This window comes from Eleginops maclovinus, chromosome 4 (genome assembly GCF_036324505.1).
Source record: "Eleginops maclovinus isolate JMC-PN-2008 ecotype Puerto Natales chromosome 4, JC_Emac_rtc_rv5, whole genome shotgun sequence".
NCBI classification, from domain to species: domain Eukaryota; kingdom Metazoa; phylum Chordata; class Actinopteri; order Perciformes; family Eleginopidae; genus Eleginops; species Eleginops maclovinus.
In genome coordinates this window covers 7,432,054-7,459,432 of record NC_086352.1, presented here as the reverse complement: position 1 = coordinate 7,459,432, position 27,379 = coordinate 7,432,054, and the positions used below count along the sequence as shown (strand labels likewise).

Sequence of the window (27,379 nt, the reverse complement as noted above, 5' to 3'; positions counted from 1 at the left end):
CTCTGCCCCTTTAAGTGTAAAAAGAGAAGAGGGGAAAAGTTTGAGGACATGCGCGAGATCCACAGCAGAATAATAAGCGTCCCCATCATTTGTGTGACTTTCTTTTCCAGGTGTTGTGTGTTTACAGGACATGGTAAGTTTGTACAACTCTATTTCATGTTATTCTGCAGTTAAATGAAGAATGATTGTGTCTTAGTGAATATACATCTCCATAGTTGGTCAGAGGAAGTTGAAGCTAAACAGGAAACGACAGGAAAAACGGATTGAGTGCACAAACATGGTCTAACAACACTTAGAGAACACGTCAAATGACATCGAAAAACAGCGTTTAACTAACGTAATGTGCTTTGTTTAGGTTGGAAGTTGAGAAAAGACACACTGAGATGATTCTGGGCGTGTGAAGTTTATACTGATTCATAATAACATGTTGGGAGGAAATAACGGGACGTTGGATTCACCTGTTTTGTGAATTAATCATTGTGTTGTTGAGCATTGTGTCTTTATCCGCTCATTGTTTTCCTGTGTGTTTATGCACCACAACGATAGCCCTCTGTTTAACAGTACAACAAAATAATACAAACACAGCTAAAAGTGATCCGATTTGTTTTTCTGGCTTTTGGGAAACATTTATAAGATAAATGGTTAAAAAAAACACACTGTTGCTAGGGAAAAGAGTCCAAGAAGAAACGTAAACACTTGTTCTTGTAATAAAAGAAGCAATACCACGTTTGATGGACATTTGTAACTTAATTTAATCTAAATAGAAGGATCTTCTGAATTAAATATATGAAAAATAACCTTGAGAATTAAAAGTTCATATATTCCTCTGATTTGTTGATTTATTTTGATCAGATCTGTCTATATTATTATTTATACTTTGACGTTTATTTAAGTCATTACATTTTTGTTATTATTTAATATTTGATTTCTTATTTGAGTTGAGAAATAATTGCAAATAATTTAATCACAAATGAGATTTAAAGAAACTGTGATAATACATTGACCCAAGACAAAAATAACACCAACTATTTTTCTGAAAATGTGTTTATGTGTGTGATGCAATTTTGAGTTTTCTGCAAGTCAGTTGAAGAAGTCTTATTATGGGGTTTTACATTTACATTTATATATTCCAGATCCAAAGTTTCAAAGGGTTTTACTGTTATGTGCACAATAGCAGCGTAGTTTCAGTAATGAAAGTAATGTATGAATGCATACATACAATATGCTAAATTAAATCATGTAAAAAGAAATATAAAATACAATTAATTAAATAAAATCAAGTAAAAGAAAATAAGAATTGTGCAACAAGAAATTATAATAAAGTAAAAGTAGAACAATTTAAAAATAGTCCAATTAAATGCAAGTGACTCATCAGTGCAAGTTAATGTTAATAGAAGTAAACTAAATACATGCCAAATAGAATATGTAATGAAATGTATATGCATAACATCAACTCTGTGTAACTTTCTGTGTCTCAGATTGAAGATGGATGAGGATGTGTTCGAGGTACCTGGGAGGACGGAATACCGGTACCTGGTGCAGGGGGAGGAGGATGAGGAGGAGGAGGAGGCGCAGTACGCCCGTCACAGACACTACATCAGCCCCTTGCTGGTTTTGTCACGTCGCTGCATGGTCTTAATCCTTCTCTGCGTGCTCGCCCTCCTTCCCCTCGCCTCATACCTGGCCTACTTGGCCAAGACGCTGCCGCCCAGTGTCACGCAGGTCACCACCTCCTGCGGGACGTTCAGGGGCCGACACGTGAGTTCAAAAACACAATGCTGCACAGCTGCAGACACAAGTGTTTAGATGATTACCTACTATTTTAGTAATTGACTGATTGTTTTCATGTGCTGAGAAACTCCCTCAGCAGGGAACTTTGGGATTTTACGCTGTGCATGGTGCAGAACTTCCGCCCCGTGTAGCGGGTGTCTGCAGGATCGGTAAATTAAATCCATTCTTCAGTGTTCTTTGGAGGCCGTCGTTTATATTTGTGACTTTGTTATACTAACTGCTACTCCCGTTAACTTCCAGAAACGTTATGGCTCGCTTAACCTCTCTCTCGCTCTGACACATGCACATACGTATCCCCCACTCTCTCTCTTAAACGGATAGGCTGCCTTATCTGCATTATGCTACCATTACATGTTACATAGTTAAACATTGGCCATCAGCAAAAATAGTTATTCATAACATCTGTATCGGCATCGGCTGACAGTTTTGCAATCGGTGCATCCCTATACCAAAACCTATATACCACACTCTATAAGTAGTGATTGGAGTACTTCTTCCCCGACTCCTGTTGTTAATTTAACTTCTCTTTTGCCTCCTTCTCTCTCTCAGATAAATGGCGGCTACTCCTTTAAGGGAATGCCGTACGCTGCCCCCCCTGTGGGCCCTCTGCGTTGGGCCCCCCCAGCCCCCCCGCTTGTGTCGTGGCGGGGTCTCGGACGCGGGTCGTTTCCGCAGCATATGTCCTCAGGTTCGTCCTCTGACGGCGGCAGGGAAGGTGCTGGGGCAGGAAGACTGCCTCTTCATCAACGTTTGGACCCCCAGCCTGCAGCCCACCGCCCGCCTGTCCGTCATGGTGTGGATTCACGGGGGGTTCCTGCACATGCTGAGTGGGGGGGAGCCGGGGTACTCCCCCACTGAGAAGTTGGCGGTGGACACGCAGATAGTGTATGTCAGCTTCAACTACAGACTCAACGCCTTCGGATTCATGGCTCTGAACATGCTGAGGGAGGGGTCTCCATCAAACACCTCAGGTCAGACTGTGTGGGAAATAAACACAGTTTACATAAATACATATTCAGTGTCTCTCCTGAGACATGTCTCCATGCTTTAATGTTCAAAAACCTCTTTCTCATACTTCCTGTGCTGCAGCACCTCTTTTCACCCTCTGTCTGAAACCAGAGCCCAGTCTGCTCTGATTGGTTAGCTGGCCGGTTCTGTTGTGATTGGTCAACCGCTTACAGATGTCCCTTCAGCCTATCACATACAATTGGTTGGAGAGCTAGTCAATAGAAGTTTGAGTGTTTCATCGTGGTATCACATTGTTCCTGAAGTAAACACGCCCACTGTGAAAGGACAGCCTGCTAAAAGTGACAGAATAACATTATTAATTTCAACACTCCTGACTCCATGGCCCATTTCCTCGCTCCCTTGGCTTGAGAAGAGTTCCTTTTAGTTTGTTCTGGTTGTTTCTAGGACACTTGAAATAAGGCCAGATCAAATACTTTTCTTTTTTTGTATTGCTAATGGACCTCCCTCTTCCTCCATCTTCCTCAGGCAACTACGGCTTCATGGACCAGATCGCGGCTCTGAAGTGGGTCCAGAAAAACATCCAAGTGTTCGGAGGAGATCCTGAGAAAGTCACCATATTTGGACAGAGCTCAGGTATATGTGACCAGTAAAGTTTTGCTTTGATTGAGCATGTGTCCTTAACGTGTTGTTTGACCAATTAGGCCGACCCTGAAGGCAGCATCTCCCTTTGTCCAATGAGATTTCTCCATGTGATTTTGAATTACTGTAGAAAATAATCTGTGTCAAATACACGTTTGTTCAGCTGGTGTTAACGACAGACCATATTTAAGGATAACAACCAAAAAAACATTTAAAAAACCATTGATTTCCAGAACAGGGAACAGGAAGTTATTGTTAATGACACATTCCTGCAGCTCTCTAACGCTAGAGAAGAGAAGGGGACAGGCAGAGTTTAGGATCACCTGGGATGTGTTCCTATTTTTAAATGTAATATATGTCTCTGCATTTTATTCTGTGTCAGGGGGGACGTCGGTGTGGACCATGATGATGTCTCCGCTGGCGAAGGGTCTCTTCCGGGCGGCGGTGGATATGAGCGGCTCGTACGTTTACAAGGCGACGCTGGAACAAGCCGAGTCCGACAACCTGCTGTTCCTGCAGAAGACGGACTGCAGTGACCTGAGCTGCCTGAGACGCCTCCCTGTCACCGACGTCCTAAAGGTACCGACTCTGCACAGCCCGTTTTTTTATATTAAATCAAGTTTATTGTCATATCCAGGTTTTGGGACTCATTCCTGCAACATGCTCCAACACAGGGATTTATCCTTTGCAGACCATTTACATGCACCAAAACCTATAACAAACTACAGGAAAGGAAACATCCAAAAAAGCAGAATAGGGAAATTATTGTTCAGCTAAACCCTTTTTTCAGATGTCACCAAAGACCCTTTTGTAAAAGCTAACTCCCCACCTCCCCCCTAGGCCATCCCGTGGCAGGAGTTTCCATCCTGGGCTGCAGACGATTTGACGGACCTCCCTATCAAAGGACACTTCGTGGGCCCCGTAGCGGTGGTGGATGGATACGTGCTTGAGGCTCCACCCTTCGAGGTGTGGGAGAAGAAAGGAAACTACAACGACGTCCCGTTTGTCATCGGGACGACGGAGCAGGAAGCCGACTTCAGGTGAGAGGACACCTGGTTCAGGTTCATTACTGTCAGCTGCTGGGATTTAACTTGTGTGTGTGTGTGTGTGTGTGTGTGTGTGTGTGTGTGTGTGTGTTTTTTCTGTAGCCCACTGGCTGAAAACATCTCGTTGTGGACCTGGGGCGACTACCGGTGGTTTGTGACAGGTAACAGCTGTTTGTTAATTACATTTAATTCTCACGTTCCAGTTCATATCAGTATGTAGTGTCTCTCCTGGGACATGTCTCCATGCTTTAATGTTCAAAAAGCTCTTTATGTTTCTCATACTGCCTGTGCTGCAGCTCCTCTTTTCACCCTCTGTCTGAAACCAGAGCCCAGTCTGCTCTGATTGGTTAGGTGGGCGGCTCTGTTGGGATCAGCCAACCGCTTAGAGATGTCCCGCCCCTTAACCTATCACGTACAATGTGTAGGAGCGTGAGTTTTACATTGTGATGTCACTATGCTCCGGAAGTAAACAAAGGATTTCAATGGAGGCGTTTCAGCTAGGGGGGAGAGAGATAAGATAAACAAAGGTAATCAAATCTAAAAAGGTAAACATCAACTATGACATGTATGATAGCTAAAACCTTAAAAATACAATCAAAAACATCAACAACAACATTTAAAATAAATTGGATTGGATGATGTGACCATTTTACAAACTGCTGTTAACAGCGCTTATAATGCTCTGAATTAATTTGAAGATGAGTTGCCTTCTGTTATTGTATATGTATATAATATATATATATATATATATATTTATATACATATATATACATATTTACGGATATATATATATATCTGTAAATATAATCCTGTCTTTTATATCCTCATCTCTTCTCTTCTCCTCACAGATAAACTCCAGTCCTTCAGTGAGACCCTCCCCACCAAGGCGTTGGAGTTGTACCCCAGCTCGACCCCTTGCCCGACCACAGACCGCTGCCCGGAGCGCAGCTACACCACCATGGTGTCCGACATCCGGGTCACCTGCCCCAACAGCGACCTGGCCCAAAGAGCTGCAGGTGAACTGCTTCACACGTGCTACCCCAACTATTTTTTAATGGGAAAAATGTACCTGGTACTAATTGGTAAATATCACGTACAATGTGTTAAGAAGTCCAATGGAGGCGTTTCAGGCAGTGGGGGAGTGTGTGGGAGAGGTGATTTGGGGGTTTTAGAAAAAAGAAAGCATAATAGGACCTCTTAAATATAAAGCTGTTGGTCTGATACCCCCTCCCTGTGCACAGAGGCCCTGGACAGTCCGGTGTATCGGTACCTTGTGACGCACACCCCCTCCGGCCCAGTGAACGTCTCCGGAGACCTGCTGCCGTTCCCCAGCCGCTTCTCCTTCCACTGCCTGGACACCGTCGCGTTCTTTGGAGGGCTGGAGGCGGCTCTGGGGAAACCTCTCTCTGATGGAGACCGGAGCTTCCAGGAGCTCATCACACGACACCTCGTCACCTTCGCCAAAACAGGTGAACAAGCTCCCTGTGCATGTGATTACTCCTGTGATTCCGTGCAGAATCAAAAAAGGAGATGCTACAGCTGTTAAGTGTTTAAGTTGGATGGTCTTCTTCTGCAGTTTCACAGACTTTGCGTCCTCTAGCCTGCTCTTAAAAACAGCGTTTCACTAAGGGATCATCAATAAACCACCGTTTGATTGAATCAAACTCACACTTACTTTCAATACTTTTGCAACTGCTTCTATATCATGTGACCCATTTACTCACAATGCCTCCAACACTGTTCTCTTTATACATCCTTGAAAACCCTCCTCTTCTGTCCTGCAGGTAAGATGGCAGACGAGTGGCCAGAATACCCAGCAGCCACTGCCCTCCTGTCCGACCAGCTGTCCACGGTGCAGAGCTACTCGTCGGCTCGCTGTCAGCTGTGGAAGGAGAACGGTCTGTTTGCGTACGCCTGGATCAACTGACCAACCACTGACCGTCGTCACTGACTTCTCTTCACTAGACTTGATTGAAATCACTGCTTTGGATCTCATGCTAAACTGACTGTGAGCTTAAAAGCACATCGCTGATTTTGATGGTGCAAATCTGTGTTTAAGATCTACGAAGCTTATTTTGTTTACCTTTTCTGTAAAATCTACAGAAGTGCAAAGACTTAACAGTGGTTAGTTCACAGTCATGAGAAAAGCACGTCATTTCACTTAACCTAGAGTAGAGTCAGTTTTTGGGATATGAATTCAAAACAATGAAAGAGTGTTATTTCTAGAGAAAAAAACACACACACATATATACATAATATATATACATTTTTTAAAATCCTGCTTTGTACGCCTTTAACTTTCCATTGGCCTCGTAACACTAGAGGTGGGAAAATGTTTTTATTTTCGAGTTGGAGTAAAGTGACTGTAACCGAAACTGGGATATACAGTGTATTGTACAATTAATTAAAGGGAAATCAGGATGTGTAAGGGACATGTATAAATTGTCTTTTGGTGTGTTAATTCCTTGTGAAGTGGCGTGAAAGTGCTTGCGTTTTAATTGTGAATACACAACTAAAACTGTTGAACGTAAGAAAATGTTCCTGCCAAGTACAGTTTCTAAATTCAGGGAAATGATTGAAGTAAGAAGGGACTTTTTTCATATATCTTTGTGTTGTTTCTGTGAACATGTCAGTGAAATGTCCTGCTGTTTGCACCATTTCCTAACCTCTCTTTGCACTTTCCTTTGAACTTTTACAACATACATATTTCATTGCACTCACTATTGATTAAGATTCCTATGAAGCTGTTAAGTTGATTACATCAGAAAACAGGGAGTTTAAATTCACAACTAACTAAATCTGAAACACTATATTCTTTCTCTAACCACTAATGAGCTCTTTATATTGCTTGTAAACATAAATTAGGATTTTGTCATCATGCTTTTTTGTTTGTTAATGCATTGAAAATGTTGTCACCTAGTATATGCTCAATAAAATGTACACTAAAAACAATCATTCTTATGCATTTACTTTAAAAGCATGGATTCAAATGTATTCTTGCAGTCGTGAGAAATAATTGTTACCGTTATATTTTAGTAAGAAACTTAAAATTTCAGTTAAACTTACAAAAATGTTTACATTCAAGTCAATGTAGTTATAGTGAAAACTGTATTAGATAACAATGCATGGATAGTGGTATCAGTGTTATCGTCCTAGCTAGCCTTAGCTACCCAGCTATAGTTAATAATGCTAACTACAACGTACAATGTTTTTTTCTGCTATTATAGAGGTATGATTAAGCTATGTTTATAAAAGCACCAAACACTTTATGACTATAAACTGTAAAAATCTGACAAACGGATTGTTCAATTAAAAGGAATTTGCCTTGGTGTTTGGTGTATATGATACACATTAAGATTAAATAATAATTAAGAAACTACAGAACAAAGATAAATCTCTTTACATAAATAAAGCATAGACATGTAAATTTCACCTCTGTGGGACGAATAATGGTATTCTGATTCTGATTTATAATAATATATAATATATACTGTATATTTACACGTAGGATACAATGAGGCAGCTTGTTATGTAGCTAAACAGTAGATATTATAGCTACATATAGTGTAACCCACTAGCTAGCAGTGTTACCTAGCTATTAAATATAATAGCCTACTGCTAGCAATCATTAGCATTGCTAGTAGCAATTGTATTAATGATTAGCAAACACTTTTCGCAAACTTGCTGGATAAGACATCCTGAAATTTATATATTATACTATTTTATATTTTTTTATGAACTTAAAGGAAGTTTGTTATGAACGTATACAGTAAATTGCAACATGTAGTCCCAATATCAGTTCATTTGTTCAAAGTAGATTTACCAGCTAGCTAGCATTGTTACCCATGTAGTAAATAATGCTAGCATTCATTAGCAATCATAGCCAAGGATAGCTATCTAGATTAGCCAGACATTTTAGCGAGGGCGCTGAAAGGAAATATATATAAATATGGGCTAAGCTACAATGCCTAGAACTTCTAGACAATTCCATTAAGGGAATCAATATTTTGGTTTAGGGCTTTTTACATGGATTACATTTTTTAAACTGAATTACGTGTGTTAATGCTATGCTAATGCTATCATCACCCTGCATACATCAATATACCAATTAATTTCGACAGGGAGTATACAGTTATTCGGGTTAGGAGGGGAGAGTTTCTGTATGGAGCTTCACTATAGGTGTCTCTCCAGCAGATGGCGGCAGATGAGAGCCCCCTGAGCGGCCGTGTTTCATTGTCTGGGGGTGGAGGCTGCTCCTCCTCCCCCCGGGGCTCCTGTTTCTTTAAGGCCGGATTTCACGGCTCACATTCGGCTGACTAGTGCCACGCTGCGGCGCCTGCTCAGTGCGTCCTGGACCTGGAGCTTGTCTTATTATACAGTGACTGTGTGTGTATGTGACTGTGTGTGTGTGTGTGTGTGAGAGAGATTGTGTGTGTAACATATGGATTGAAGGCTATTGTTGTCAGCCCGGTGGTTTGTTCTGCACTTTCCCCGGAGAATGCCCAGAGGAACCGGAGCTGTGTTCCTGCACGGATAGCGCAGAAATACACCCGAGAAACACGGTAATAACACTCTTCATTTCCCACGTTTTTCATGCTTTTTGTTTATTATTGTCATTAGAATAAAAAGGGTCTTACGTGATGATGTAGCTCCGTCTGAAATCACGGCAGCGAGGCTCGTCCCACCGGAGACTGGGGGGGTTTGTTTACCGTCAGAAAACGACTCTTTTTGGGGGGCTTTCAGGCTCTGGATGTCGGTGAAATGTGTACTGTCAGCAGGCTGCAGGAGCATCCTTTATCCATCACTGCCCGGCTGTAGGTCCCTCTGATGGGGCATTGAAGGCAGCAGCAGGCCTGGAGGAAGCTGCTGCTGCTGCTGCTGCAAAACACACTGAAGTTATTCTCAATATTTATTCGTCTGATCAACTATTGTTTTATTTTGCAGCAGCAGAAATTAGACAATAAGTATGACTGTACCGTCCTCTTCGACTAAAACTCTTTGTTATTATTTGAAATCCTCCACAAAGAATCATGCTAAATATTGTTTACCACAGATTTGCTCATATGTTTCTTCAAAATACGTTCAGTCATTGTAGAAAAAGCATCATAAATGAATCAAAATCATAGTCGACAACAACCAAAACGAACAATTAATCGATTTACCGATCAAGATGAGACAGCCTGCAGGGGATAATTATAATGAAAGTAATAATAACAACATCAATATTAATAATTAAACACACTGAAGTTATTTCTCACTGTTTATTTTTTAACAGTCATAATATAATATGACTAGTTAGTCCCCAAAGAATAATGCAAAATCACCATTTTACTTTTTTAAAATCCAAATCCAGCAATTATTTAAGTAAATGACAAACAGAAAATGCACTGCTGGTGATTACACTGGGTAAATATTGGATTATTGAGTGTGTGGTTAAACATGCAATAGTGGAGATTATTCATGCAAGGGTTTTACTTGTAATGCACAATTTTCTACATTGCTGTATTGGTACTTTTACTTAAATGAAGGATTTAAATACTTCATCCAACACTAGTTGCTACCACACTTAATATTCCTTTAACAAGAGTGTGATGTTCAATCTATCAGCATCCTGGAGCTGTTTCACCTTGTAAAAAAAGCAGGCTACTTTTGCGCCTAAGCAGCAAACTTTACCCCTGTTTTTCCAGCTTTAGTAGCTCAGATTCACAGAACATTTTAAAATAAAAAGAATATTTCCCACATTTAACATTTCAAACACTCAACAAATTTCCACTCTGGGATGTAGTCACTTGCAGTCCCTTCTCCCCCCTTCTCCTTTCCAGTGATTTACAGACTGACCACATGCAGCCGCTGCCATACGCTTCAGATGACAGCTCATATTTAAACTCCTGTAACCTTTCTGTATGAACCTCTGAAGAGAGACGTTCAAGTCTTCTCTGAAACACTGATGGATTTCCACTTTCCCCACATTCATGATGCTTTAGATCTTGGCTTGCAGGAATTTAAATGCACTAGCTATTTGTCTCAAAAGTTAAGATCCAAATGTTCGGTTTGTATTCACCCATCGGCATTCTTTCAATAGAGAAGACATGCTTATAACTTAAATGGGAAATGTCTCTTAAATACAGACCACAACAACTCTCCACTAAAAAGTGCCATCAGTCATCCTTTACCTTACACACAGATATAGGACAGATAGGACAAAGCAAACTTCGCATCACACATGAGGTCATTTCTGATTACTCCAATAACGGTTATTCCCCAATATTTCCTTTATATTGAGTGATTTGTTTATCAGGCTCTATATTTTCCCATCCCTTGGACTGTGAGAGTGTTGGACTTTCTGTAGAGATTGAGCTGCTTTAACATTGAAAACAATATAAAGCACATGTTTTGTTTTCTGAGATCTGTTCATTAGCTGATTGTTCTGCTTGGTGTTTCAGTAAGCTGGATGTCTTTGAGTTTTTAAGTTGAAGATGCCACTTTGAGCTCTGGGAACTAGTCCTGGACATTTCTCTACATTGTCTGACTGCAGCAGATTATTCAACAGGGAAATAAACCATCAGTCGCAGCCCTGCAGTAGAGCAGATAATATCTTCTGTTTCAAATAAAAAAGACTTGCATTATTTCAGACTGAAGTCAACGTCCTCTCTTTCTTTAACTGTGTCAGTGACCTCCATCTCTGCACCTTACTGAATTATTAACCTGGTTAACCCACATCTAGACACTCCGTCTGGGACCGAGCATGAGGAATTCTAACATATAACATGTTTTTACCTGTCTTTTTTCTTCCATCACAGTGCCATGATGACCAAAGTATTCATGTCTCAATCTAATCAGGCTTCAAAACTGAATGTGACACAGATTCAGACTTGAGTTTCATATTATTTTGATAAATTGGAACCTATTCTCTGCATATGCTTGCCATCAGTGGGGACCAATTTATAAGGTTTACACATATGGGACAGTTTACAGTAAACTGTGCACCCTCTAATAACAAAATATACATATTTGTTGCATTTTCAATATTTGGTTGCTCTCATAACTTAAATTAGAACTATTATTTAACATCCCATAGTTAACCTTGCAGTGCTGACCTGTGTCTACGTTCGGGCAGAGAGAGTTATTATAAAAACATTTTGCAAATCACAACCACAGCTCTAAATCCAGATTCCTGACCTTTAAACAAACATTATTATTTATATTTACTGGACCACACCGCTGCACTGTCATGCTTTCAGATTACAGACCATGCACATTATGAACGGACCCTCACATCTCTTTGTTCCTCTTTGGGAACAACACACTCTCGTTTTGTAATCCCGCTCTGCAGATATTCCTAATCCAGATGCTGTGCGTGTCCAGATTACCTCTGCGGGTGCTGCAGTCGGTGTTGATCCGTACGGAGCGTTAGGATGGAGCAAAATTAATCCCCTGGCTGCTTTGTTTTTGAGAAGATTAAACAACAACTCCTGCTGGGATTGTAATAACTCCCATCATGCCATGTCACGCCATGTAAGGCGGTTTATTGCACTGCTTTGTGTGTCTTAGCCTTTAGCCTTTTAGCTAGTGTAAGGAGGTTTTAAACAGATCTTTGGTCTCTTGAAAATCTCCATCCCAGTTTCTCAGAGTTCAGGTTGGTGTCTATGAATGTCTTGTATTCTTCAAAACCCCCAAAATATTAACTTTAATATGAAATTAAAGCAGCAAATCTCCATCAACATGCAGGAGGATGATGTCAGAGGTAGAGTCTTAGTTATGTTTCTCAGGGTGATTATATTTCTGCAACGCTCTCTGGTTTCTGTCTGATGGACAAACCTGCAGGACGCTGCCCACTCACAACATGCAGCCAGGACCCTGAACACATCACCAAATGTTGGTGCACTATTCAAAAAGGTCTGGTGTAGTGGTGCATTCAGGTGCTCCTCATTAGATCCAATTTTCTCGAGTTTATATAAAAAGTTAGAATTAAAATGACTAAAAAAGTGGGAAACAAACTAAAATATTTATTAAAAAATAATAAAGTAAGTCAGAATGTGCAATAAAAAATGAAATAAATGAATATATTTATTTAAACTTAACAAATTAAAGTAAAATTTCCACAAAAAAGAAAATATATTGTATAAAACGTATTTATATATATGTAAGAAGTAAAAGTAAAACTTTTGACAGATTGCTGATTAGCTTTTAAAACAATTCTATTTTTATTTGAACCTTTCAGCGAGTAAATACTTATTTTAAAAGGATTTACTGCTGCTCTGTTTTATGCACAGATATCAACAAATTGCATTATGCACGCAGCTCTTAATAACTGAGTATTTTCCCATTGTGATGAAGTCATTGCTTCAGTCTCTCACAGCTCATCCTCCCACATCCATCAGCTGTTTCTCTCTGTCCTGAGTCATGTGGAGTTGTTGTTGTTTTTCTGCCGCTCACACACTCTCTTCTCTCTGCAGATATTGACATGAAGAAAGACATTGAGACTCTAATCGCAGAGGAACGTGCTGACATCATCTTGAAATATGCTACGGTGAGAACAGGGTCTTTTGTTTTATTGAACTTATTTCAGATCTTATTCAATTCAGACCATAGTTTTGTACTTAGTTTTTATTTGATCTATTTCGATAATGGAGTAACTTGCTTGAAACACAATTCTCTTATGCTGATATGATTTTAAAGAAACTAAATAAATACTGATTTGTAAAAGAAAACATTGTGCTTAATGTTTTCCTTATGTGCCTCAGCCACTTTACCTGCTGTGGTGTGTGTGTTGTTGTGTAGGAGGAAGAGTTCACACTCCAGTGTTTCTGTGTTGAACAGACACACTGAGGAGGAGCAGAGCGTAAATTCAGATGTGTGTGTTTTCTGGTTTGTGTGTGTACAGTGCTTCAGTGCATGTGTGGAGGAGAATGCACTGAGAATGTGTGTGTGGGTGTGTGGGGGTGCATTAATAACACGTTGTGTAATAATATGTTTGTGCCTGTTTGATATGGAGAGTTTTGAATCCCACTTACACTGAAACTACCTTTACAACCAGACATTAAGAGCAAAACTGTCAGAAACTAAACTAAGAAGAGACGTCTGGGTCTCAGTTTTAGTTTCCTCACTCAGTCTTTATATACATTCATTCAAGTAACACTTAAATGATCAATACCTGGATGTTATGCCGATGAGAACCAATAACATCATCCTGTTTTAGATATACTTGCACACTTCACCATCTCTGAATACTACAGTATAAGAGGAGGTTAGGGCTCTCATGTCCCCTCTGCTTTACTGAAATCACATCATCTGGGACACTTTCAGTCCCAAACCAACAATAGTGGAAATGGGTGTCCGTAAAAGGGTCCGTTACCCATTAAAGAATGAGTTAATTCAGAGTGAACCACCGCACAAAGCACTTCTTTATGACATTAACGATGGTTGACTAGGGTGCTTCTTTATGTATCATTAAGATGTGTAATAATACACAGGTTACATGAATTAGTGGGATTGTATAGAAGTCTATGAAAAGCATTGCCCTACTTTTCTCTTGATTTATTGCATCAGTAACATTTTCCTGATGAGTTTATGGTCTCAGTCTCTGGTTTCAAGTCTTCTTCAATACAGGTTGATGTTAATTTAGCAAATGATGGTCCCATTTAGAGTAAAATAGGTGATGGGCGGAGCTACCTGTGATTGACAGGACGCTGCTATGGTGTTGTCAGTTTTATTGTCTTACAATTTTAACCTTTTGACAGTGCCTTTTTATATTATCAAGGGTAATTGTAACATTTGGTCAGCTAGAAATATCCTGTCCCAGTTTCAAAACTGTAGTCCAGAAACCACTGATTGCCAACATTATTAATTTCTAGTTGTTTTGTCCACACCTGCAGCAGTGGCAGGTCATTGTGCCTGACTGATAATACAAACATCATTCAGGAAATAAAAGCTTGGATGAGCTTTGCACCTTTTCTCACGACAGACTCCAACGTCATAAACATTTTTAAAGATGAAGCCTTGATGCTCAGGTTTTATGAAATACACAAACTATATTCATTTCAAAATAAAAGCCTGGATGAGCTCAGAATCAGAATGACCTTGTTGCAATCATACAAACATAGACGTACAGAGAGGTGAACGAGCTGATGCAGAGATGAGCACGGGGAATGGAGACAGTGGCTGCCAGAGGTTAAATATAGCCTCAGCATGGGGTGGTTGGGGGGAGGTAGGAGCTGTTTTTGGTAGGGGGGGAGGGATTGCTGCGTCTAGCCGAAGCAGAGCTGTCACAGACTGTGCAGAGATCGAGCTGACAGCGACCTCCGGGCTGTGGCTGTGATCCTGGTCATCGTGATTTCTGTGTTTCCGGCCACATGTACTGTTGACCCCAGGAGAACTCTTGGTAAAAATCTGCCAGTCACGCACACACAGTTCATGTCTTTAATACTGGTTTCAGTGAGACCGAGCCATATTACACCTTTTTTATACCCATATTACAATTACATTACACCCATGTCACACATTAACACAGCCAAGTGGTTGTCCTGCAGGATAAAGAAACCTTTTAAGGGTTAATAAACATTGTTGCATATAATTTAACAAAGGAAATTGCACCTCCCGCACTTTTTACATGCAATAAGTAATCATTTCTTTCAAAATGTTGGGACATGTAATTCATATTTTACATATACACAGTGTTAATGTATAATGTGCATATTTTTTCCAGGCTCTTTACCTCGCATCAATTCCATAAACATGAAAATAAGCTTCTTCTAATGTCTTCTAAATAAGTGAATACATTAAATCCTACTTTTGAATTCAGTAATATTAAATCAGCATGCCAGATTCACATTAGAGCGACTCTGATCTCCCCCTGTGTCACTCTGATTCACACACACACGGTGAGGAAGTATTTTTAGTCGTCTCACTTTCCTAACACTGACATCACTCTCGTCGCAGACTCACCCCCCACCTTTCTCTTTCCACGCTGAGAGGAAGGCTCTGATTGGCTGCACGTCTGGAAGTCAGCCAATCCCGCAGCAGCGTTATTATTCCTGCAGAGTCAGAAGCCTCTCTGCAGATCAGCTCCGCTCGGTTGTATCAACACTGCGACCGGAGTGGAGTCTGAATGGATTTTCCGTCATACAAACACTACTCCTAAACTTTGTGCTGATTCATGCGGGTGTGTTTGGGTTGGAGTGGAGAGAGCAGGCCGACTTATAATAATAATGTGTTAAAGCTTTTAGTGCAAACTGTCACTGCAAGCTTGTGTGGGCATGTGTGTGAATTTGAATACATGCATTAAAAGGTTTAGGAGGTTTTCCCTTTCCTGTCGTGTGTTACATAGGTTTTTGTGCAGGTTAATGGTCTGCAAAGGCTCAAATCCAGACTGAATTTCTCTCCCACACACCCCCCTCTGTCTGAAACACCTCCTTTGTTAACTTCCAGAACATAGTGACATCACCGTGTAACTCATATTTCTATTGGCTAGCGCTCCAACACATTGTACATGATAGGCTAAGAGGCAGGACATGTCTAAGCGGTTGACCAATCACAACAGAGCCAGCCAGCTAACCAATCAGAGCAGGCTGGGCTCTGGTTTCAGACAGAGGGTGAAAAGTGGTGCTGCAGCACAGGCACTATGAGAAACATAAAGAGGTTTTTGAACATTGAAGCAGGGAGACATGTCCCAGGAGAGACTCTACATACTAATATGAAAACTTAAAACTCCATAAAAGCTTTGAAAATGTATTTCTTAAAGTAAATGTGTGTGTGTGTGTGTGTGTGTGTGTGTGTGTGTGTGTGTGTGTGTGTGTGTGTGTGTGTGTGTGTGTGTGTGTGTGTGTGTGTGTGTGTGTGTGTGTGTGTGTGTGTGTGTGTGTGTGTAGGGCAGACAGGGCGGGGTGGAGATCGACCCCTGGGAAGATCCCGACTTCAGCATCTACAAAGTCATCGACCGCTTAGGCTTCATGCAGTAAGTCCCTGATTCTTATTCTGCTCACTTGCAGACAGCAGCTTCCTGTGCATCACTGACGGTTCTTAATCTGACCATTTCAGTGAGGACGAGCTGCCGGCCCCGACTGCACACGAGGAAAAGGTAAAGGAGGAGATGTCAGGTCTGTGTCCTGCAGCAGGATGTCAGGTGTCAGAAGAGTGGTGCAGGAATGAGTCCTAAAACCTGTATCATAAACGTCAGATTTTCTGCAATAATCCACCGGAAAAATGCCATTGAACCAGAGAGCCTTCAGGGCCCAACACAGAGATACGTCATCTCAACCCCACTCTATATTGACCTTCACTCACATCTAAAATGCTAAACACAGCTACCTAGCTTGATAGCTAACTTAAATAATTAAAATGATTATTACATTTTCTGTTAAACCCGTAAATCCTGCATCAGTATTTTTTTTTGATGACCTGTTTCTCTCTCCATCTCAGAGGAAGCAGCTGGAGATCGAGAGGGTGGAGAAGTGGCTGAAGATGGTGAAGAAGTGGGACAAATACAAAAACAGTGACAGGGTGAGGAACCACACACACACACACACACACACACACACACACTTTTTAGCTGGAAAATGCACATAATTGCTGACAAGTATGTTAAGTGTTTTCTAGTTTCCATTTGCTCACCACAAAAGTCAAAAGTCCAATTGACACTTAACTGAGGCTCGCCTTTTATAACGCCACTCAAAAAAATATGAAACTACAAGACATTTGGGGTAAAAAACCTACACCCACAAACCTAAAAGAAGCGGAAGTTACTTTTTTACATCTCTTTGTTTGCAGTCCAGGATGTGTTTAATTTGTGTGAATCTGAAGATTTCCATCCTTACTGTACAGCTAAAGCTTTGTTTCTGGGCATAAACACGTCTTTGCTCAAAGAAAGAGACAAATAAAAACCGTGGAAACCATAATACAATTTAAGTACTAATTTGAGTATTTTTAGAGGATTTGAATGAACTGTTTCCACGCTTTTGCAGCCGGTAGAATCTGAGCAGTTTCTCTTTCTAAATGAACTACACACACACACACACACACACACACACAGACACACACACACAGACACACACACACACACACACACACACACACACACACACACACACACACACACACACACACACACACACACACACATTTCAATTCTTTATTTAGATTAGAAGATAAGCATATATCAAGACATTATCCAAATTTGGCAAAGAAAAAAGATATCCAACAGCAGCCAATATTTCAGTCCACTATGTACATTAAGGTACGCCTCCATATACTGTATAGAGGCACACACACACACACACACACCTACAAAGCTGTAAATCTTTGTGCTTGGTGAAAAAGTTTCAAAAATAAAAACAGTTTGGGTTCCTGTGGATTTTGTCGTAGGTGGATAAACTTTCCTGTGACTCACTCTTTGCAGAATCAGATATTTACACCTCCTGTTTGTTTATTTATTCATTATTTTCTTGATGTGTATGATATCTCAGATGGTGAAGCGAGTTTATAAAGGCGTCCCGCTGCAGCTGAGAGGACGAGCCTGGGCTCTGATGCTGGACGTGGAGCGCCAAAAGAAGGAGAACGAGGGAAAATACGAGGTGTGTGTGTGTGTGTGTGTGTGTGTGTGTGTGTGTGTGTGTGTGTGTGTGTGTGTGTGTGTGTGTGTGTGTGTGTGTGTGTGTGTGTGTGTGTGTGTGTGTGTGTGTGTGTGTGTGTGTGTGTGTGTGTGTTCTTAACGTCATGCATCCTGCAGGAAGTGTGTGAGAGGAGTTAAGTTATCGTGCATAAAAGATTAGATGGAGGAAATCTTGCCATGTGGAGTCTGACCATGAACAAGTCTGGGTGATTTTAGCATAAAATCCAGAGTCAATGCTGGCCAACATAAGAGAAAATATTAGTACAGTTATACAACAGCTTTGTCTTGAGTTTTCAGAAAGTAAAATAAAATACAATTTGTGTTTTTATATTAATTCATGTTTGGGAATTTTTGTCTCTTGTCAGAAAATGAAGGAGCAGGCGCTGCTCTGCTCGGCTGAGATCAAACAGATCGACCTGGACATCAACCGCACCTTCAGGAACCACGTCATGTTCATGGACCGCTTCGGAGTCAAGTAAGTCTCAGAAATAAAAGCAGTCAGAATCTGCATCTCTAATCATCAGGTGTAGCACCTCTCACTTTACCGGGTGAACTGGGAAAATTCCACTGGCTTTTGCGCAGAAACAAGGGAGATGCTGCCTTCAGGGTCCACTAGGAAATATCTCATCACAGCACCACTATTATAGCTGCTATTGCACATGAGTATGAAAGATTACAAAAGCCCTAAGAACAAACTACAGTTTCCATGTATAATATCATTCCAGCGTCCATCATGGCCTAACCACAGTTCAGATGTAGATAGTGTTGCACATGTGTAGTGTAGAAAGCCCGCAGTAACCTGAGTTTTTATTGGAGGGGGGGTGTTGGGGAACCTGATCCGGTCACTCAGTGAAGTCACCGGCAGTTTAATTCACCACAGGCCGGCTCAGCGGAAAACTGAGGGGCAGGAAACGCTCAAATATTTACCAGGAGTTCAGCGGACCTGCAGACATATAGAGACAGAGAGCAGCTCTGGAGGTCTGCAAGTAATGTCTGTTCTCTGTTTAGGGTTTGTTTATCTGTTGTGTTGTTTGTCTTCGGTTATTTGTGATGTATGCTCTGTATTCTTGGGAACCTGTGTTCTTTATTCTATTCTGTTTGTGTATTTAAAGGTCACCTATTGTGCAAAATACACTTTTTTATGTCTTTTATTCATAAACATGTGTCCCCTCTGTGTTGAGAGACACGTTTTAGGAACAAAGACCTGTCTGAAAAGGAGCTCATCACATCTTGGCCACTTTGTGATGTCACAATGTTTTTTTGGGTTGTGCAACCATTAGCCAATAACCAACCAAAGTAACCCCTACCCACCTTATCACCTGAATCTCCTCCTAGAGCACCATTGAGTTTTCAAACCAATCTTATTGTTGAAAACTTAATTTTTGATTGAATTTGACTTTGTTCTTTATCTATCTATCATTTGTACATATTTTATTGATTTATTTGCTTTTGGTTTTGTCTGCATTCTTTCTAATTTAATTCATCTGTTCAGTTTTCTTTGTTGTTTTTTTATTTCTCTTTTTTTATTCTGTATTAAATTGTTTGGATTAGCTGTATTGGGGCGGCAGTGGCTCAGTCAGTAGGGACTTGGTCTTGGGACCGAAGGGTCGACGGTTCACGTCCCGATCGGACCAAAAAAAAATATGGAGTGAACTGGTAGCTGGAGAGGTGCCAGTTCTCCTCCTAGGCCACTGCCGAGGTGCCCTTGAGCAAGGCACCTAACCTCTATCTGCTCCCTTGGCGCCGGGTGCCTCTCTGCGCTGCCACCTCTCCTCTGCATGTGGTTGTGTGTGCATGTATATCCTCTGTGTGTTTAATGTGTGTCAACACAACAGAACAGAGTTGTGTTGACACACATTACGAATAGGGAAGTTTTGGATTCCCTATTCGTATTTTTAACAATAATCTGTATGTTTTATAATTCTTTCTGGACATGAAGGTAACACCTCTTAATCCCCGACTCACTCAATGCTGATTATTAATAGAAAACAATTTAGGACATAAATCAGTGTCACATCGCTCATAAAAGGCTCCTTTATCTTCCTCTCTCGATTCCCTGTGTTCCTCTGTGCAGGCAGCAGGCTCTCTTCAGTGTCCTCTCTGCATACTCCGTCTACAACACAGTGAGTAACTCCATGTATCTGAACCCTGACTCTAATTGTTATTTTGGTCAAAAACTTGAAATGATAGTGTTTTTAAACGAAGCTACCCTCAAAAAAATTACAGTTAATCAGTTTTAATCTCGCAAAACAAACATAACAGCACTTCCTGTGTGTGGCTCACATTAGCGTCATCTTAGGCTACTCTTGTCTTCACTGACAAAATAAGACATTTAAAGCTTTCTACATTTTCATTTTCCCCATCCCAGCTGAATGCCTCTTGTTGTCTGTGTGTCCTGCAGGAGGTGAGCTACTGTCAGGGGATGAGTCAGATCGCCGCTCTGCTGCTGATGTTCCTGAACGAGGAGGACGCCTTCTGGGCGCTGTCGCAGCTGCTGACCGACCGCACACACGGCATGCACGGTGAGAACACACACACACACACACACACACACACACACACACACACACACACACACACACACACACACACACACACACACACACACACACACACACACACACACACGCACACATGCCATGCACGGTGAGAAATAGCAGCAAGCTTAACAAGAACACATCATCTGACTCATGCATGTGCCTTGTGGTGAAGTGTCACAGGATTTTGACTTTATTATTTTGATCTTGTTCAGAATCAGAATACTTTATTTATCCCAGCAGGGGAAATTGGGTTATGTGATAGTCGTTCCATTTAAGAATAAAATAAAATATACATTGAATTGAATAAACATAATAGAAGTTAAAGTGAAATGTCTTATAAGATAAAATGTAATAAAAAGTGAGTGTTGAGTGTGCAAAAAATAAATAAAGTAAATAATAAAATATGTTAGAAAAATATAAGAAGTTTAAGTCAAATGTATAATAAAATAGAATTGAAATAAGTGTATAAACTTTATATATAAACATGAGTAATTAGAGTTAAATGTTCAATTTAAGATTACAATTAAAATGTTTATATATTTTTTATATAAAGACAAAACATTCATTTGAAATAATAACTGTATGAAGTTAAAAAGTGAATGTTTGTATTTATTCACTTTAATGTAGAAACATAGTAATTATGTTTCTTTCTAAAAAAGAAGAAGTTCATTCTGCTGATGTAACGGTGTTCAGAAAGTATCTGTAAGGATGTTTATTGTCATCAATATTCCTTAAACGCTTTGACGATACGCCCGACATTTTGCCCAAAAATATGTTTGAATCTGAAGTTTGATTAAGAAACCTCTCTCCTCTCTCGTCCCCTCTCTTTCTTCCTCAGGGTTTTTTGTCCCGGGTTTCCCCAAACTCCAGCGGTTTCAGACTCATCACGATCAGATTATTTCCAAACTCATCCCCAAGCTGAAGAAGCATCTGGTGAGATCTCAGTTAAACAAGAACATCAAAAAGACTGCAGCAAGATTTCAGATGTCATTCAATGAAATGTTATTTATAGTATAGCCCAGTTTTAGAAATGACACATCGGCCTCTACGGTGTGCTTGGGGTTGGGGCTTGTGTTGTGATGTTAATGTGACCCTCTCTTTCTGTCTGCAGGACAGGGAGCAGATGTCTGCAGGGATCTACAGCACCAAGTGGTTCCTGCAGTGCTTCATCGACAGGGTGAGAGAACTCATGTATTGCACATTTGGACAGCAAAGATAACAATGTACAATTTACAGGACAAGATATGATCTTTTTATCCGATTAAGTACTTTAAATTCATCTTTCGGGAGGAAACCGGAAGAAAAACACATTTTAATGTCCACATGGAATTGTTTTTATACAGCGGGTAAAATAAGTATCGAACACGTCACCATTTTTCTCAGTAAATATATTCCTAAAGGGGCTATTGACATGAACTTTTCATCAGATGTCGGTAACAACCCATGCAATCCACACATGCAAAGAACTCAAACCATAGATGTCCGTAGATTAAGTTACGTGTATTAAAATAGAATGACACAGGGAAAAGGTATTGAAAACATGAAGAAATGGAGGTACAAAAAGCATGGAAAGCCAAGACACCAGCTGAAATCTGTCAGTAATTAGAAAGCAATCCTGCCCCTTGTCAGTGCCAGTGAATATCAGCTGGTTCAGTCCCAACTGATGGCCTATAAAAAGGTCTCTCATTACCAAGGTGTCACACAAGAAAGATCTCATGATGGGTAAAAGCAAAGAGCTCTCTCAAGACCTTGAGGTGACGTGTTCAATACTTATTTTCCCCACTCTATACGTTATTATTGGACAGAAAAATACACATTGAAACAGATATTTAACCCACAGATGTATTTATTCTCAGTTGGTTTTTCCGCTAAAACACAGATTAGTGAAACAAATGAAATAAATAATCACAATGATATTAAACCAAGTAAATACATAAACATCTTAAACAGAAATAAACAATTATTACTCTTTTTTTCTACAAAAGCGTTATTGAATTGTTTGCTTTTTGTCTCTTTTTGTGATTTTAAAGGTGTTTGTAAAGACCACTATGTGTGTGAATTCTGTGTATGAATAGAAAACACGAAAAGTTAAAAACGGTCCTTAAATATTTTAGTTTGAATGACTCTTTTATTAAATCATAATCTCATACTACTAAACTGTGATTCAAGCCAAATCCAAACCAAATCCATGGAGCAGAATCATTTTAATTGATAGATGGACAATAGATAGTAAACGTTAGCATCTATATATATATTCCTACACTAAGTCAAACTGTATCTACAGAAAACAGCAAGTTATTACCAAAAACAGAATTGGTTTTTTTCTAAAGATAATTTTTCATGGTTTCAGCAGAAAATGTTGATATTTGATCTCTGGGACTTTTTAAGAGAGAGCATTAAGAGCTGTGAAGTTGAACTGCTATTAGTCTCCTCCATGCTTACCCACAATCCTGCGGTGGTGGCTTGGCAGCGTTCAGCCGCTGTCAGCACTACTCAGTCCCACTGTGAGGGGCCCTGGGGCCTCTGAGGTCTAAGAGGGAACCAGACAAACCTCCTGACTCTGGACATGAGGAGACAGAAGCAGATATGTGAAACCACTGATGTAAACACTGGGAAATAAATGGCGGTGATATAAAGAGCTGCAGGAATGATTCGTAAACCTGTGTTTAAGTCAGAGACGCTGCCTTCAGGGACCGCTGTCATTACTGCGTCACTGTATGGTGACATGTTGTGTTTCCTGCAGACGCCGTTCACGCTGACTCTTCGTCTCTGGGACATTTTCATCCTGGAGGGAGAGAGGCTGCTCACCGCCATGTCTTACACCATCCTGAAGATACACAAGAGTAAGGACTGGAACATTAATAATTATGTATTGAATTAAAGTAACCCTAAAATGATCCCTCATCATACTTGTGTGTGTGTGTGTGTGTGTGTGTGTGTGTGCGTGTGCGTGTGCGTGTACGTGTACGTGTGCAGAGCGCATGTTGAAGATGTCTCTGGAGGAGCTCAGAGAGTTTCTGCAGGAGAGAATCGCTCAGACGTTTTTCTTCAGCGACGACGAGATCATCGAGCAGCTGCAGAGCTCCATGACGGAGCTGAGGAAGAGGAAGCTCGACCTTCCTCCTCCAGGTACACAGCTACACACACTTACACACAACTACACACACCTACACACACAATGAATGTCCCTGAGTGTGTCCTTTTTTGCATGGCTAACACCTAAATACACATTCATGGATAAAAACAATTTATTTGAGGATATTTTTCATATTTGAAAGAATATATATTAGATATTCTTTCAAATATATCATATATTCATGTTACATTCGGGTTCATAGAATTAATTATTTGAACCGTACATAAATATGTATTTTATAAAATCATTATTTAATCCAAATGAAATGCATTTCAGTTTTTCTCTTCTATGGGATAAGTACATTAGAATCCACAACCTATCTTTAGTGCACCTGTTTTGTTTTTCAGGAAAGCCGGAGGAGCTTCCCCGTCTGCCTCTGGGTCAGGAGCTGCTGCCCGCCCCCAGAGGGAAGTCCTCAGCTGCCAGAGCCGGCCTCAGCTTGCACATCATCTCCCCCCAGCCCGACTCCCCCGACCAGAGCCCCTCCAAGGACCCCCGAGACCTGGACCCTGAGCAGGAGGAGGAGGCCCCGCTGCCCTCCCCGGACCCCATCATCATCCACAGCCAGCTTCCCCCCGACGGCTCCCCGCTGACAGGGCCTCCGCCTTACCGGCCCCCGGAGGAAACCGCAGATGAACGCTCACCTTCCTCAACAGACGAGTCCTCTCTTGTGGCCCCTCGCTCCTGCAGGATCCCACGGACCCTTTCGGCCCCTGTGATGCAGGCCGGCCCCGCTCAGAGTCTGTCTGCAGAGGAGAGGGCGGAGGACCAGTACCTGGAGCAGCTGCTGGTGCAGGCCTCCAACCTGCCCGGCAACAGGAACCAGAACCAGGACTCTAGGGGAGCATCGGAGGAAACTCAGGCGCCGGATATTTCATGAAATCAGCTCCGATTCAGTGGGGTCCGTTTAATGTCCCAGTTTAGGCACTTTGGTGATGGTTTACATAAATAATGTTGATGTAGTACTACAGAAGTATAGTCAGAGTATCATTGTGGGGCAATAATATGCTAAACATATGTAATCAGTTTCAGGACACGCAGTCGTTTTGGTTATATATTTGTCAATTTTACAGAGAAGCATTGGAAACCGGTTTCGTTTGGTACAGATTATGCACTTTGGTGGATGGTTGACATTAGTATTTTGGCAAAGAACTATAGAGATATTGTCCGATTGATAAGCAATAATCGTTTCAAAATGTGTCATCAGTTTTCGGAAAAATAATAATTTTGGTTATCTTGTTTATTTTTAAGAGACAACTCACTTTATGTAACTTTCTAAAAAAGGGTTAGGCAAAGAATATTTCCTCCATAAGGTATTCAAGCATATTAAAAATATGACCCAGAGTAAAAAAAAAGGGGTTATGGTGCTGCAGAAACTATTCTACAGTCTTAAGATGAATCTTTATTTGGTACAAATCCATACAAGAGAAATCCCAACCGTGACCATTTGAGTACAGGCTATTTTCAACTGAAGCTGGGATAATGAAGGAAAAATAATCATTCCCTCCAACATCCTGAATCATATTTATATTGCAGTATTATATTAGTATTTAATTACTCAACAAAAGGTCAGCCCCAAATCTGTGCAGAACAAATGTACCCAACATCGTCTCTCTAAGTGTTTCACAATTGGATCCTTTTTAAACCACCCCTCTCTCACTCTGCATGTTATGTGCATTTTGATAACTTGTGCCAATTTCTCTAAAAATGTTATGATGAAGACGAGACACAGCTACACGGACTCTTGGAAATGATTCCTGTTCTGATATACCCGGAAAGTCTCTTGGATGGAGTTTAATTACGAAGCATACGGATAGGTTGCATCACCCTTTACAATAAAACAAACTTTTGTAGTTTTGTAACGTTTTCCGTGAGAGAACACAAGTGTTTCTCAGTCAGCCTTTGTAAAATGTTTGCTAGCAGAGTAACAGTTTTATTTTTTGTACTAATGTCTTGATGCCTTATTTGGATCGGCTTCAGTTCTTCTGCGGACGTTGTTGATGTTTGAACGCAGCACAACAAAGGATTCAACACGAGGACAAAAAGCAACTTTCCAGGAGTTGGACTTTAAATCTCTGACCTAGTGAGCTGGCTCACTGTTATGATTGTACACATTGAAACCAATAGAGTGGTGCAGGGATGTCGTATTTTTGAAGACGGACCCTAAAGGCAACATCTCCCTGGTTCTTTGGAAAAAAAGCCATTGGGATTTTTCCATTGGATTTCTGTTTATGATACTCACATGTTTTGTTCTGCAGGATAATCTCCACATATTTAGGATTTTGACAGTACAAAGCTAACATTAGGCACGTGACTTCATGTCACCAGCGCTAACCTAAAGGCATTTAATGTTGGTTGCCACGTTAAGTCGTCTCATTTAGACACTTATCAGATACTTGCCAGCACATTTAGGTTGTAAAGTACAGTAGGGCTCACCAGAAATACGAAACTGTTGGTTGCTCACTTGCAATTTGTGTAGTTCGCATAAGTTGCAGTAAATTGCTAGCATTTTAGGCCAAATGGACAACATTTTATCAACTGCTTGGTCGATTTGGAATATATTGGAGTTGTTTTGGGGCTTTTTGAAGATGATAAATCCATTTCATGGCTTTTCAGAATTCCGAAATACCTCGTTGAACCATATTTTAGCTCTTGCTAGGCTGATTTTGATGAAGTGTTTCATTCAAGCAACTTGGTTTTACATTATCGGATTGCCCAAGTTAAATCCACCAGTAGGGTATTTACTGATGTGTTTTGTATTGTAGAATAACAATCTCTTCAGTTAGTGTTGACTTCCAGACCAGGGAACGGGAAGTGATGAAATGCTGAGTAATCTTTTGGTCTAAGGACTCATTCCTGCACCACTCTATTGAGCTAGTTTTAGTGTTTCTCTTTGTTGCTCAGTAATTTATTGTTTTATCTTCTTTGTAAATTGCACCGCTCTTGTGCTCAAAGGTTTTCAAGAACTGGAATATTTGCCGAGCTCCTTTAATGGTTGAAAATAGCCTTCTTTGTTTTTGTTGACCGTGCAGAGGAGAATGTGGATTTAGACATGTCAGAATAGCATTGTGTTTGTACAGTATTGTAGAAAAGCACAAAGCAGTTTTCCCTTTTCTTCAGTTCTGTGCTTAGGAAATAGTGAAAGGTCGACATCTTGTGGTCGCTTTAGGGTTAAGCATGACTACTAGATATAGTCTTGAAAAGTAGAAATGTTGTAAAAAGAGTTATGAACATGTACAAATCATCCAAATGACAACAAACTGGATTGGAAATATTCAAAATCATGCAATTTAATGTCATTGTTGTGAATTATGTGGAAACAGTTCTGACATTTTATGACATTGGACTGTATTTAAATCCTACATCTCCATCTAGTATTTATAAACATGTGTATCAAAGAAGCCACCATAGAACCAATTTGCAGCTAGTTTACAATTGAACCTTAATAAGTTATAGAACTATGACATTTTAAGCACTTCATGTCAGATTGTGGAGGATAAACACAGTGTTATTTAATTTGCTTGGCTTTAGATTTGTTGTATAGCGAAACTTACAGCACCTTTTGTTAGGAGTTTGAGGAAAGTGATGAAATCCTGGAGCTGAAACAATACAACATTGATCATTCTGGAGTTTCTGTGTGTTGTTTTGTTTA

The 27,379-nt window shown here is 40.5% G+C and overlaps 2 protein-coding genes across 2 annotated transcripts; both read left to right on the top strand.

Annotated features, from left to right (window-relative positions):
• Window positions 1–23: 23 nt before the first annotated feature.
• Window positions 24–7,397, top strand: si:ch211-71n6.4 (para-nitrobenzyl esterase). Its single transcript, XM_063882595.1, is given in 11 exon segments — window positions 24–133; window positions 1,479–1,758; window positions 2,341–2,424; window positions 2,426–2,762; window positions 3,286–3,393; window positions 3,782–3,978; window positions 4,240–4,439; window positions 4,548–4,606; window positions 5,294–5,461; window positions 5,687–5,914; window positions 6,230–7,397. Coding segments are annotated over 10 exon segments (1,797 nt in total). The 5' UTR covers window positions 24–133; window positions 1,479–1,485; the 3' UTR covers window positions 6,373–7,397.
• A 1,405-nt stretch (window positions 7,398–8,802) lies between these two features.
• Window positions 8,803–27,351, top strand: LOC134862682 (USP6 N-terminal-like protein). Its single transcript, XM_063880694.1, has 14 exons — window positions 8,803–9,007; window positions 12,902–12,975; window positions 16,313–16,398; window positions 16,482–16,521; window positions 16,863–16,943; window positions 17,906–18,013; window positions 18,417–18,526; window positions 20,126–20,174; window positions 20,453–20,573; window positions 21,430–21,524; window positions 21,703–21,768; window positions 23,335–23,434; window positions 23,568–23,720; window positions 24,075–27,351. Exons 2-14 carry the CDS (start codon window positions 12,910–12,912, stop codon window positions 24,605–24,607), a joined length of 1,608 nt encoding a protein of 535 aa, XP_063736764.1. The 5' UTR covers window positions 8,803–9,007; window positions 12,902–12,909; the 3' UTR covers window positions 24,608–27,351.
• Window positions 27,352–27,379: the final 28 nt, after the last annotated feature.